Below are 14,758 nucleotides of genomic sequence, written 5' to 3' on the forward strand. Positions count from 1 at the left end.
TCCACTGCAAATTAATATTTCGCCTGAAAATGTAAATCTTTTAAATTGGCTCACAAATATAGGCTATCGTTTAAATTTTTAATGGTTAATTTCCTATAACCGCTGGGCAATGTGGTTTTTAGTAAGTATTACTCAAACAGGAGTAAATAGTGAATTTGTTGGGGACTATTTCCCCAGCAGATTAATACACACTTGGTGCTCAAATGTGTATTTACTTCAGCAGCACAACGCAACGGCAATGGTGTGGCTAATTAAACAGTATCAAAAAATACTCATTACACAGAATGGCCCCGTCCAGTGTTATATTGTTATATGTTAGGTTATTAATTTATTATTATTGATGTCTTAACAAGTAAACAGCATTTTAATGTGTTGTTACTGGAGGTAGAGCTAATTTGAACTACATTATATTTAATTAGGGGATATCTACTTATACTTGTTATTTTGCTAAAAATTAAATGTTTCATATTTTCTGTAAAAGGTTAACTCGCAAAGTAAATAGTAACTATGTAGTGGGGTCAAAAGTAGCACAAAATGGAAACACCTCAGAATTTAATAATTATGACCATTTACCATGGTAAATGCACTTACTTCCTCCCACTGATTCATTTCTAAACTATGAAAACAGTGCATTTCATGCACAGTAGGACAAAAAAAGGACTCGGTTACATGACTTAACGATGTTACGTGTTGGAATTTAAAGCATCGTAATGCACTTCCTGACTGTTTTTCTCTCTCTGTTGGAGACCATTGATCTTTGAGAAGAATTCAGAAAAGCCCTTCATCAAAATTGTTTTGCTTAGAGTTGACATGTCAACCAGTGTTTCAATGCAAATTGCCTCCCAGGGATAGAGCTTTTAGAACGAGAACAGATGTTGTCAGCATCCACTTCAAGCTCCCACAAGGTTTATTTGCCCAATTTGTAATTTTAATAATTCCCTAAGAAGACTCATGTCATGACTCTACAACCCAAAAGCCAATTTGCCATAACACATCTGTAGAGACCAGTATTTTGTCACATAGAGAAGAGGTGGGCGGTCTTTAAAAAGGGTTGTCTTTCAGCCGCAACAGTTAGTCTCGGTTTGAACTCATTCTGTGCAGGAGGAGCACATCAGACAATGCCTTTAAGAGCAGCGCCACATGACGAAGTGTTAAATTTACTTAACAGCAAATTCCTTTCTGTGGAGTGGAACTGAATATATGAAAAGGATCTCTTTGCTTCAATGTGTGTGACAGAGGAGTCTGGTGTTTTCCATTGTCAAACACGTACCAGATGACCATCCTTGTGTCAACCCTGATTCAGAGCAAAGCTAAGGTAGGTGAGAACCTTTCTATAATCACTGCAGCAAAAAAAAAAAAAAAAAAAAAAACATCAATACACTCAATGCAAAAAAAGAATAGGGCATGCTTGTAGAAGTTTTTTGCTTGATTTGGGAAATCATGTGACAGGTGACATTTTCGTCATGTGCTTCTGCATTTACCACATACCAGTCACATCAATAGTTTTATTAGATTACATTAATTTGATTACCATTAGTCCATCAGTCATCAAGTGGGTTCCCAATAACAGTCAGAGGTTGGCATGATAGTCTTTCAGCTCATAAAGAGCATCTTGCTTTACTTGGAAAATCACTTTCTTTTCTTCTCAGACATTCAAATGCCAGATTCGTATTCTTGTTAGCTTTAATAGTTAAAACCATGATGGCACAATATTATAGATAATAGATTCATAACAAATTATGACACATGCTCACCTTAACACACATCATCTTTGCAGAAAGTGTGTATGTTACATAATTCAAAAACCTTAAGAATGGTTAAAGTGTACAGCTCAGCATTATATTAGAAACAGACAACAAAATATGAAAGGAATACTTGTCATCTCTGGTGGCTTAAAATAATTGCCTTTTGTGTCTTAGTCAATCTCAGAAGAGGACCAAGCAATGAATAAATCAGGTTTTATTGTTTCAATTCAGTGTTTCGCTGGCATCTGTCTTGACTGTTTGCTGCAAACCCACAGGTCAAGTCAGTCAATATGATTTTTTTTCAAGGAATACCGTCCAGTGCAGACATTTTGCCTGTAGTTTGAGGAACATATGCGCATCACCATGTTTTAATCCTCAGTAGAAGGATTAAGTCCATCTGGATCCCATGTTACTGTTACAGTTGCCAAAAGGTGGTTGGTAGCAGGCATCATCAGATACAGGAAGAGTCTGTGCATGTTGCTTTCCCAGGCTAAGCCTCTGTGGTAGAGGGCACTGTTTGACCGTAGAGGAGAGTTATCTAACTAAGGCTAGGTTCCTCTGATGTCACTCACAGTTAAGCATTTGTCACTGGTAGCATTGCAGCGAAGCGCTGTGCGTATTGCCAAAATTTTACACGAAACCTGACACTTTAACCCAAGTCAAGAAGCAGGATTATAACAAACAAATAGTGTGCTGGGGTTGAAAAAAAAAAGTGTTGTTGTTGCTGTAACGGAGACACTTTTCTTATGTACTTGTACTTTATTCAACACATTGTAAAGTATATTTGGATGGAAATGCAGGAATTGCTTGGATGCAAACTGTTTAAATGTTTTGGCATAATTAAGTGGAAATTTCATTAAGGTTTGTTTTGAACTTGGTTTTCCTTGTAAAATCATAAATACGAAAGTTCTTTTATAAAGGAAAGATGATCATGATTTGGGAGGAAAAACTGAATCTGAGAGCGACTACCATGTGGAGTGCATTCATATTGAAATGGTTAAGGTCAGGATGCCTCATTGGCCCTTAATGTTGAGATGGTTGAGTTGGTGGTTGAGAGCATTGCTCATTTCTCTATTTTTGCATGCATAATCTACTTGAGTAATGTTTGTCAAGTACCAGTATATCAAATGAATTAGTGCACCTTTCAGCCGAGTAAATGTCCACGTGTGTGTCAGCCCCCCCCTCAAAGCCCTGAGGGAAGTGAAGACAATGTGTGGTTTACATGAAGATAATGTATCATTGTGTTAGTTGCAGGTAAAGTGTCTGTGTGTACTTGTGTTCCTGAGCTTCCCTCTGACTATGGCTGAAGTCCCTGGTCCATGCAGACATTCCATCACGAGGGAGCACCTGCTGACAGTCAGGCATCTGGTAGGCGTTGAAATAACATTAGAAACACATTTGTTGAATCAACATCTTGAACAATTTGGCGATTGCGCTACACGACCATGCTGAAATCTCCCTGTTGTTGTTGTTGTCGTTGTATCTGTAGATGGATAACCAGTTGAGAAGTGGGTGCTCGATAACCTACACATTCATAGAACCGAGAAATTTGGTAAGGTAGCATTTGTTTTATGGGATTGCTTCCTTCCCAAACCTTTGATTCACTTTCCAACTTTCCAACTTTTCAACTTTTTATTAGTTGTATCGTGTTTCATGTTTATTACCTTGTGTTCTGATTTCCCACAGAGCAAATGTTGCTTTGTAAAAGCTGCTTTACCCTGGATCCTGGAGCTCCTTACCACCCACTTCAAATACAGTCGGGGTTCAGTCAATGATGGCTACGTTCAGTCTCTGAGAGCACTTATCCTCAACATCTATTCTCAGAAATGTGTGCCTCAGATTAATGAAGAGGTTGAGGTGAGTGTTTGTTTCTAAGTGAAGCCTGTTTCTCAAGACTGAAGGATTACATTTCTATAATACAAAACATGAAGAAGAAATATGTGATGTGAGGGATTGCCCGGTGCGAAGAAATAAATCTGAAATACTTGTGAAATCATTTAAAGTATGTTGATCGGAATCTGCCGTAGGACAAGCCAGAGAGTTTTGAGATGCTCTACAGAGGGTCTACTTCAGAGGCCCTGCAGAAGGCTTCAGAAGTGCTGTCCGTTTACTGGGAGCTGGTGACGACGAGCGACGCACCAGTAGACTGGAGATGCCAGCAGGAATACACAGAAGTCTTTGGCTCTACCACAGAGCTATACACAGAGTCAACCACACAACATTTTACAGGTGGGAATCTCTTCTGCAAAATATCTGTGATGAATGATGGAGATGTGTGGAGCCACTGAGAAGACAGAATATGTGTCTTTTTCTACAGACAGTCATGGTAGGAACTCAGAGAAGGCCTCGCAGAGAGGACCAGTCAGAGACCTGTACAAGCTTGGCTTCATCATTGTCTCTATCTGCGGAGGACTGCTGTTCATACTCACTCTCTACTGTCTCATCACACAAAAGGTACCAGTGTTTCTGTTTTGATGATTTCTAAATCAGATGTGCCTAAAAATAAATAAAGTTAACTCATGCCTTCCAGTCATATTGCACTTAAGCAGGCCTGGGAAGCCAACCTGTGCTCTCTGGGGCACTCCCTCTTGCAAAAGTACCAGCTAATATGTGCATTTATGCTCCTTCTCCTATTTGGGGCTATTTGGCGCTATCACTTATTAATACAAATAATAATAACTCACAGTGTTAGTTTTCAACTGGCTAAGGCTCACAATCCACATTTGTCCTTATTTATTAAAGGTGGAGTCTGTGATTTTTTTTTTTCCCGATACTGTCAAATTTAGCGAATATCTCCTTACGGTCCGCTTCGATCTGTGTGTACCCTAAAAATAAAATCCAGTGTTCACAGCCCTGGCTTTGTAAATGGTACACAAACAAAGTGGCTAGACTGAGCCCCACAACACTATTACATTCAGGCTGGTGCATAGGACAGAGAAAAGTTGATAGTGAAAAATGGTAAATTTATATAAAGAGAAAGGCAGCGGGAGCGTGAGGGACAGTAAATCTGGCACGTTATCGTTCTAAAGGAGCACTGATGGGAGGGGTGTATTTCTTTGGGTGTTGAGTTCAAATATCAACAATCTTTTTACAGAATCACAGGGGCCACCTTTAATGACCTTAAAGGGGTTGTACTGGACATTCAAAACATTAATTTAGCCGCAAACAACTATTTCTGAGTGTGTTGTAATCCAAGCTTCTTTGTTCTTTTTTTGTTTGCGGGTCCGACCGCCTGTGCATGTTAGTGCATGTGAGTGCCTTGTGCGTCTGTACCAGACACAGAGGGCCGTCCGTGAGAGCCGTGTGGAGGCAATCGCAGACCACTTTTTTTCTGAATCTTCAGTAAAGCCCTTTTAACATAATTTAGTATTTGTTATCAAACAACTCTAAATTATTTCACAAAATGAATACTGCAGCAATCACAATGCCTTTATACCCTATTAAAAACATGAAACAAACAAAAGAGCATCAGAACCCAATAAAGTAAAAGCCCTGAAACAGTACCAACTGCAGTGTATTCCTGGAATTACAGCCTTCCTTTATAAGGTGTCTGTGTCTACAGCTCGTTATAGGCTAGTTGTGAAGAAATCATATACTATCGGGAATGGTTTTGCCATTACCGAGCCCTCCCTCACTGGTGAATACTAAGCATAACAAAAAATGGTGGAGGCTGGACTTACTGGTGAGAGCAAAAGTGCTATTCTGTAGCAACACATGCACAAATGTCTGCAAATACAACGTTATGGTGTTTCTCCTATTTAAGGCTATTTGGTGCTTTTTTTTCTTCAGATAGTTCAATTTCAACTGCTGAGGCTCATAGAAAGGCACCAGTTGGCAGGTGACAGTCAGAGTGGCACACTGTGTTTAATCCTTTCACAAACATGGTGGATTTTAGTTCACATTTGCACTAACTGAAGGACACTTATGTCAGTGACATTTCGTATTTAATTACATTAGAGCTCGACACAAGTGGTGAGTTAATGGCAAACAAATGACTCCATTTGAGTGGCTCATTCAACTTAATGCACTAATAGGACTTTATTAGTCAGAAGCTGGTCTCTCAAACACAGGTTTTGATTATGAAATCAGATTCTGTCTAGACTTCAAACACTAAGCAGTACTCAGTAGACAAACAAGGAATATGTATCAGGTAGACAGGAAACATTGGACATCGGTAAGACTAATCATACCAAATTTTGCAGTTGATTCATTTAAATGAGGAAGGGGAAAGAGATACATTAGCTTGCCATTATGAATTGATCCTATTTTGTTCAAAGTTCAAAATCTGATTGGACTTTTGGGCTGACAATTAACAAGACTAGACAGGTTTTGGTTGTTTATATCCTTATTTAACTGACTGCATGCAGTGACATAATACACGCAGCAGATTAGGAGGGATGCTGGCATGGAGTTTACACCAAGAATGTAAAGTTTTGGGTCCAATGCAATTTTAACATCAAGAAATTTCTCAATCTCTGTCTGAAAAGAGGATCAAAATACTTTGATCACAGAACATGACCACATTAAATGAAAATAAGTGCCTACTTCTTTATGGCATTTTTGACACGTTGCAGAGCATGAATCATGATATTTACTACGTATTTCTGGAGTCACATGTAATTTGTTAATTATCTTATATTGTGTTTCATGTGACTTATCTGAACTAGTAATTTTTTTGGCATTGTACAAAACTTTACTCCATATCTGGTCATCAAGGGGTTCATCAAAGTCCTTTTCCTAGCTATGTTTAATATTTATTTTAGTATTATCATTCATAAGCAGATGTTCACATTTATAAGTCATCACTTTTTTACTTAGTGTGGCTGCTTTTATAATAAGGTTATCAAGGATATTTGCCCCACTTTTATAATATGGAACTGAGTTTAGGTAACTTCTTATCTGTAGGTAACGGGTAAAAATGTATTCAATGAAGGTGATACTCTTCCTGTAATTGTTGAAAGGACTTTAATGTACCACCCACACATATCTCATGAATTTTTGTAATGCCAGCTGCCTTCCAATCTCTGAACTCCACATCTGTGAAGGTACATTCAAAGTCAGGAATATTAATAGGCGCTAAAAAAAGAATACTGGCTAAATCCAAAGTATTTGTGAATGGAATTCAATGATTTAGATACGTTTCTTACTATGTAATTATCTTTCATTTCGTTGTTCAACTTTCTAGAAGATACATAAGGAAAGTCCAGTAATTATAATTTGTTTTAAACCTATACCTTCCAAATCAGAAAAGCAAAGGTATCCATCTTTAATCCATTCTGTAGCTAATCTCAGTTGTGCAACATCTTTGAAGGAATACAAATTGGTAGCACTGGGTATAATAGAACGTGGTTTATAATTCTCAACTTGTGGAATGTCATTCTTAGCCTGCTAGCCATGCTTTCTCCTTTTCTCGATGACGCTGCTCACTTTTATATGGCTGTAAACAGTCACATAAACGGCTTTTTGTTTACTCAGTCAAGGAGAATGGAGCCTGTCTCGCAGCTTGGAATCACAGCAGTGGATTTCAATAATAAATTTTCTTTGTGGGAAAAAAATATTGAATCACCCATAAAACATTTCTATTTCTTGCAGCATTACTTTTTACTGTCATTTTGTGTGCTCAGTATGTTCCAACTCTGTCCTATCTTTGCCAAAAATATGGCAAAATAGTTTATTTTGTCTCAATCTTCACACACAACCCTGTCAATCGCTTGCCTCCTGATTTGTCATTATCTGTCATCATCAGAACTCAAGCTAATTGTTTGCAAATGATTTAGTTTCTTCAGAATTTAAGAAATGATGTGTCCCTCTGTTATTTTGTGAATCAATCTATTACTCATTGTATTACTCATACTATTACTTTTATTTCATAAAGTATTTTCTTTCCAAAACAGAGAATTCACAACCCTCACAGATCAAGATCATATACAAACTTAAGGTAAGAACATACTGAATCAAAAATGATCAGTCTTTTCATGTTTATTGAACTAATCCTAATGCATTCCTTTGTCATCTGGATCAAAGGAGAGACCTGCAGGACATAGAGATGGAGCCACAATAATGTGAGTATGATTCTCAACTACATCAAAGTGTTCCTCACAGTTAAACAGCTGGAGCTTGCATCACATGTCTTAAACAAACACCTGTGTCCGCCTCGATGTAAAGTTTGACTGCAGTGCAAAACCATCTTTATACCTCCCTCCACAGGCAGCAAAGAGCTCATCGCTGCAGCAGCAGACGGATCACTTGTGAAGCTGCACATTTTAATCCTGAACAAGTTTTCATATCAGTATTGTGTAATGTATCATGCTCACCTATTTAATCAGAAGCTTGGCTTTGACTGAGAGCAAAAAAGATGGGCTTTATTTGGAATAATATGGTATGTATATTATGTTTATGCATTATGTATTGCAGATATGTTTTCACTAAAATGTTTTATTTTTACACTAGTTATATATGTTGAATGTGTCTCCATTTGTTACCACTTAACCAACTGTTTGTAATGTTGTTTACCAAATATTTCCACAAGTTATTTATTAGTTTGACTCTATTTAATCACTGTAATGATAATAAAGGTTTCATTGATACCAAATCTGAAATATAATGCTTTCCAGCTATCAGTGCATATGAGCACAATGGAATCCCATTTTAAGAGCAGAAATTAACGTAATTAAAGGATTAAGGCTAATAGCCCACATGCTGTTTGACTTTATACTTTATGAGGAGTCAGAAAATGTTTTATCCTTGTCAAGCCAGTCGTTCCTTGTGCTTTGGAAAGCACTTCAGTTCCCCTCATTATCAGCCTACATTATTGATCACAGTCTTCATGCTGTTAACTAAAAAAAAAGCTATGATTTGTATATCCAGTTTTATAACACAACAGTATGTTTCAACTCTGGAGAAGATTCTGTTAATGATAAAACACACCAAGCTGTTGTTACTGGCAGAGAGGTTGAGATACGATCCCAACAGATACACACCAGTCCCTGCTGCAGCTACACAAGAAATGTCTTTACTTCACAGGGCGTGACAGGAGTTGTTGGATAAGGATAATAGAGAGAGAGAGAGAGGGCAGTGCACATGCATTCCCTCATGTTGTCATGACGTTCACTCATGTTTACTCAGTGAAAAATTCCCACATGTGATTGTGTGCATGTGTGCTGGCCTCTATTTTGTTTTTTAAGAATCTGTGTACGAAACAGAGGAGGAAAAAAAACAGCCTCCCAGCCTCTGCACAACCGTGTGCAGCCAGCAATATATCATTATTTATAACAAATTTAATTTCACAGGCTACCGCTTATCAGTACGCAAACCGCTATTGCACTGGCAGTAATCCATTCTTCAATCCTTAAACTTTGCTCCATTACAAAACAAGGAAAGTATTTCTGTAATTCACTTTAGTGCCTTACTGCAGAGGATTAAAGGCAGCTGTGCAAGACGAAAAGGCAAGTTGTCTTCAACAATAAATATGTGGGATCTGCCTAAGACCAGTTAGAGTTGTCAAGAGGGCTGCCGCCCTTTTCCTTTAACCCAATCTCTCTGCCACTTTTACCTTCAAATTAGAGGAAACAAAACATGTTGTAGCTACTAAAAATATGTCACTGTCAACAGTCAGGGGCACAAATAACTCTGGAAACAGATTTTTTTCCAATGTAATAATAGGTTCAAAGTGGTGGATTCCAAGATAAAAGATTCACACATAAATGTATATTTCATAGCTTTCCTGCTAAGTGGATACAAACGGAATTGTGCCAATTCTCATATTATAAATCCTGACATTAGCTTACTGACTGTCAAGCACAGATAATTACAATACACATGGGCTCAGAAATTACAACCCAAAAAGTATTTTAAAAAGTGAGTGTTTTGTAGTTACCAAAACACACACTACAGGTAAAAAAAATTACAAAAACAGTTATTAGATATAGTTATCACAGTCTTGATACCAATATATGATTATCTTTGGATAATTCAGAGGCTCAATTGAGGAGGAATACATGTTTTTCACCCATTATAGACACAAACACTTGATCACACAACAAATAGTATTCCATAGATGGCTGGCACAGTCAAACAGTACTGTCACTGATCACATGTTAAAGGAACCTTGACAAATAGCTGCTCAACCTGCTGTTTTATCACCTTGTGCCACATGGTGGAGGCAAAGATCCAAACTGAATCTCACACTGATGACAGGAAGTTTTATAAAGGTTATACTTTGCCAGACATGACACAAGTAGAACTTGTCATCCGCTACATTGTATTTATGCTTCGAGTTATATTTTTGCCAGAATACTGGAACTGATAATCCAATTAGGTTGTGGAAAGGATGTCAGTCATCTGGGCTTTTCTCATTCGTATGCCTGTCATCTGGAAACGTGACTATACAGCTCTGGTATTTCCCGTTGAATAATACTGGAACTGTTTAATCATTTGAAAAAAAATAAAAATAAAAATACAAAAAAAAAAAAAAAAAAATAATAATAATAATAATAATAATAATAGCTCTCATAACAGTTTAACAATATATTGTCTCAAATATGCTTTGATGGAATAGACTGTACTATAATTGAAATATAGTGACAGGTGACACGAGGTCAGATTGTAACAGACTGAGCAACACCCTGGATGAGTTGAGAGAAAGCAGAGACAGAGAGAGAGAGAGAGCAGGAAGCGCTACACATCTATAAAGGCAACAAGCCGCAAACAGTAGGCAGCCTCAGCAGGAATGTCTTTGGCACTGATCTCATTGGCATCCAAACGCAGCATTCTTAGCCTGGAGAAGTTTGTAATGTCGATTGCACCGCAGAAACTGCCCAGGGAGAACTCTGAAAGGCACATGAGGAGATAAATATGAAGGTGGCTACATGTTTTCTAAAAGTCTACAAGTCTATAAGTCGTTCTGTGAGTCGTGTCAAGCAGGAACCAATGTATTCACATCACAGTGTCCTATCAAACCAAGCCAACAACCTGAATAAGTACTGCTGAATTTTCCTGCTGGAAGTTGGTTCTCACATTTCTATATTAAAGATACTCTTGTTTGATTAAACTCAGTCAAGACTGTTTTTTCTGGAGCTTTCATTTTCTATTCAGAACTTATGTATTGCCTAGTCCGTAATGTGTGTGAGCTTCCACTGAAGAATGAGTTTATGGAAAACCCCTACTTCAGGGGAAAGGCATCATTTCAAAGAGTATTTTGCTGTCATCTAATGGTTAACAACTTTGCTTTGCTGCAAGCTCAGTCCCCACCCCAAAAGTGATGTGCGGTGTTACATCAGCGTTGGGGCGTGGCCTTGAACTCTCTAAGAAATGAAGACGACAAAAAAAATATTAAGTTTTATAATGTTGGACTGCTAAATGCATTTAAATGGTCCAGGGAAAACCAGCTAAAAACAATATGGGTGAACTGGTGCATGTCTGAACTTCACTACTACTTCAAACCTACACAAATAACTGGAGTGCATAAAGTTGCTGTAGGGCTCACTAAAGTGTGACTGTCTACTCTATAAAGGATGCAAAGAGGCAAATGATATCAACTCCTTTAAATCAAATACTATCAAACTTCCTTGTTTATTTTGTGACCTTATTTCCCAAATCCAGTCGTGTAGGTGGGTCAAAAGTTTCAACCTTCCACCCACATTTGTGCCATTTAAGAAAAGTGACACTTGTGTGTTGTTAAGCGCTCAGTTCATAACTGAGTGAGCAGCAGACCCAATTATAACAGTTAATTCTGAGTTAAGTAGCTTCTTGTGTATATGCTAAGAAAACTGGCAATTTAATATGTTTAGGATCATTACTTTACTTTTGTATTACATGTTATAGTAACAGAGAAGTGTCCATACCTTTGATCTTATTGGCTTGCAAATAAAGGTTCTCCAGGTTCCGACTGACAACAGGGATCTTCTCCAGTTTATTGAAAGAAAGGTCAAGCTCAATCAGCGTGCTGATATTGAAGACATTGGATGGAAGTCCTTTATCTGTTAGCTTGTTATGAGCCAACCGGACAAACTGCAGTTTGGGATTCATGGTGAGAAATCCCGCTGGCACGCTCTCTATTTTATTAAACTCCAGGTAGAGCTGCTGCAGCCTCTCTGGGAGGTTGTCAGGGATTTTCCTCAGCCTGTTTTTCCTCATATCCAGCATAGTCAGAGATTTCAGTCCCTTGAACACACCTCCAATGTCCTCTATGACATTTGCTTGGAGCTGAAGGGTGGTGAGGTTGGCCATCCCCTCGAATGACTTGGAGAGGATTTTTGGGATCTTGTTGTGACCAAGTCGTAGGTCTGTGATGGACATGGGCAGGTTGGGAGGCACACGTATAAGCTCATTATGATCCAAGAGGAGCCGGTCCAGGTGCGTGAGCTTGCTGAAGACATTCTTGCCGATCTTGTCTGAGTTGAGCTGGTTGTGAAACAGCACAACCCAGACCAAGTTGGTAGCATTGTCAAACACCCCGTCCTGGATGCCGGTGATCTGGTTGTGCTGCAGGTAGACATACTTAATATGTGAGGGGATGTAGGGAACATGCTGAAGGTTGCGGCCATGACAGTACATAGCAATGGGGAAGGTTGAGGGGCAGTCGCACTCCAAAGGGCAGTCCACATCCTCAACCCGCCAGCCAGTGTGCCGCCACCGCCCTCGCAGATGTGACAGCCATTGGAACCGGCTGTAATGTTGGCCGATGCTCAGATCCACGATTCCCATAATGAGGAAGAGCACCACTGTCCACATGATCACTAATAGAAAACCAAGGAAGAAAAAGATATAATTTAAAGTTTATATGAAATCAAATTTAGGATATTACCTACTGACCCAATCCTAAATCTGTAATACACTCATAATATGAAATGTTTGGCTACTAACACTGAAATAGTTCAGTAATTTTCCAGTAATTACTTCTCTCTGCTCCACTTTTAAAATGTACAGTAGGTACAAAATACCTACCGGTTGGTTGATCAGAGACGTTGTTTCCCCCCATTGCTCACGTCGCCTGAGTCTTCTTCAGACTAAGTAGTATATGTTGTTGGCATAGAATAAATATCCCCCCTTTCTACGTAGCTGCAGCCCTGCCCCAGACACACACTCTCATTAGAGGACATACATTTTTCAGCATGTAAAGACTATATTACAACATAGCACCTCCAGCCATGTCCATATCAATCCCATCTGTGCCCCGGTGCAGACATCTGCTTTTTAACAGCCTTGTTTTGCCTTATCATTAGGACAACCACTTGAAGTCTGGCTTGCTGTTCATTGTGTGGAGGTTATAGAGTGTGGGGGGTTACTTTATATAGAATTTAACGAACCAGGCTAAACGCTGTAATTAGTGGTGTATTTCTTCTTATATAAAACTATGCAGCTTTGTTCAAGTTTAAAATCGAACTCTTAAATTGCAGCATGTTTTTGTCTTATTATTCACTGTATGTTTCAACATGTAAAATGTATGACAACCCCTGTTATTTGTCCACAATCATGCTCGCTCCTTAAACATGTTTTTCATATTTATGTCTCTGTTCCTGCCTGCTTCAGGTACTCACTACTTTTGTCAATTACAATGTTCAAACTGTAGAGAAAGTTAACATATGTTTGTGGTGGCGCCTGCAAACAGGAGAGCACTGTTATGATTCTGCAGATTGTCTTGAATGAATGGGCCTCACCATTCATGTTCTCCACTGGAGCAGGAAAATTGGAGGCAGAGTTTCAAGGATTATGTTTTTTTTCCTCCCAATCTGCTCGGAGGAAGTAAAAGATGACATGTTGATTTAAAAATGGAAGTTGTTCAGACTTTAATCACCAAACAATTACATGAGAGGACAGATGATGTGAAGATACACAGATGGGACTCTTTTGCACAAAGGACTTGGCAGGTTTTTAGTCACAGCATGACATTCTTTGAAAACTACCTTAAGTCTAAAACAATACTCTTTTTTTTCCTAAATGATGTTGCATGATCATATTTTCTAAGTACTGCTTATCATTCTGTTACAACTGTGATACCATTACTTATAAATAGAAATCCTTCCTCACAAATGTATCCAAAGTAGCAGTAATTGGTGGGGGAAATAAAAAGGTTTCCAGGAAAACTTTGATGTTGGATTTATCATTCAGTTATGATCAAACAATCCCCCTATAATCCACTTCATACAATAGGCATTACAATTCAGTATTTGGAAAGACAGCTTTGTTTTCCGCGCGTGTGTATCTCTGACTGAGCCACAAAGACAGTCTGAATTAAAACAGGCTGCAAAAGCTGGAAATATTGTCTTGTAATTAGAGCAACATGTTTAATCCAAAACATTCTATGTCGGCGTCAAATATTCATGGATTCAACTACAGCCTAAAAAGCCTAAAAGCCGACATAGTCCCAATCATGTGACAGTCCATAATAAACGTTGATCCCTGAGGAGTTCTGCTGTTGTGAGCGTGTAATCAAAGAGTGTAATCAAAACAAAATGCTACAACATATTTGTGAATTTTCTGCTTAGGAATGAATTAAAAATGAGAAGTTCAGAGAGTGGTGATATTTCACATATGTGTATCCAATCTTAAAGATATATGTAACTTTTCTGTCTAAAAACGACTAGACCCATGTTATATATTTTGTTGAGTTGTGTACTTACACTATCCCAAATGTTTCCAACAATGTTCAAACCCAAAGAATGCTTTAATTTTATTAAAATTTTTTCAAGTTATTTAGTCACCCGTCAATGGCATCATATCTCCTTTGTGCATGCATCAGGCATTGTGGGCGTATGCCATGTCTGTCATAAATTTACTTTTTAAAACTGACTGCAATGACGGTATAGTTCCGTCTTTTGTTATTGTTTTCATTGAGAGACCCCTAGCAGCTGAAAATTATATATTCTACGTTTAAGGACACTAACTAACTAAAGCAACAAAAATAGTGCTGGTAATTTCCAATACCAGTTTTTAGATAGCTTATAGCATTTTGAGCCAAAGCACCGTTGCAGCATAACATTTTTAATCATATTATGATGCATGACGTTTAGCCT

At 38.2% G+C, this 14,758-nt stretch overlaps 2 protein-coding genes across 2 annotated transcripts; one reads left to right on the forward strand and one right to left on the reverse strand.

The window, feature by feature from the left end:
- Positions 1-1,109: 1,109 nt before the first annotated feature.
- csf1b (colony stimulating factor 1b (macrophage)) lies at positions 1,110-8,197 on the forward strand. Its single transcript, XM_028583947.1, has 9 exons — positions 1,110-1,315; positions 2,994-3,113; positions 3,235-3,297; positions 3,432-3,602; positions 3,773-3,974; positions 4,063-4,199; positions 7,640-7,683; positions 7,770-7,807; positions 7,953-8,197. Exons 1-8 carry the CDS (start codon positions 1,274-1,276, stop codon positions 7,804-7,806), a joined length of 816 nt encoding a protein of 271 aa, XP_028439748.1. The 5' UTR covers positions 1,110-1,273; the 3' UTR covers position 7,807; positions 7,953-8,197.
- Positions 8,198-10,284: 2,087 nt separating this feature from the next.
- fmodb (fibromodulin b) lies at positions 10,285-13,458 on the reverse strand. Its single transcript, XM_028584038.1, has 3 exons — positions 13,403-13,458; positions 11,588-12,481; positions 10,285-10,573 (listed from the first exon to the last, which is right to left on the reverse strand). Exons 1-3 carry the CDS (start codon positions 13,407-13,409, stop codon positions 10,422-10,424), a joined length of 1,053 nt encoding a protein of 350 aa, XP_028439839.1. The 5' UTR covers positions 13,410-13,458; the 3' UTR covers positions 10,285-10,421.
- Positions 13,459-14,758: the final 1,300 nt, after the last annotated feature.

The sequence above is a fragment of the Perca flavescens genome, chromosome 7 (genome assembly GCF_004354835.1).
Source record: "Perca flavescens isolate YP-PL-M2 chromosome 7, PFLA_1.0, whole genome shotgun sequence".
Lineage (NCBI taxonomy): Eukaryota > Metazoa > Chordata > Actinopteri > Perciformes > Percidae > Perca > Perca flavescens.

Bases quoted from the DNA above. Each gene is read 5' to 3' on its own strand.
- csf1b (XM_028583947.1), top strand. From the start codon at position 1,274: ATGACCATCCTTGTGTCAACCCTGATTCAGAGCAAAGCTAAG. The intron at 3,603-3,772 runs GTGAGTGTTTGT...AATCTGCCGTAG, and splicing joins AGATTAATGAAGAGGTTGAG to GACAAGCCAGAGAGTTTTGA. The intron at 3,975-4,062 runs GTGGGAATCTCT...CTTTTTCTACAG, and splicing joins AACCACACAACATTTTACAG to ACAGTCATGGTAGGAACTCA.
- fmodb (XM_028584038.1), bottom strand. The intron at 10,574-11,587 runs GTATGGACACTT...TGTGCCTTTCAG, and splicing joins GCAAGCCAATAAGATCAAAG to AGTTCTCCCTGGGCAGTTTC.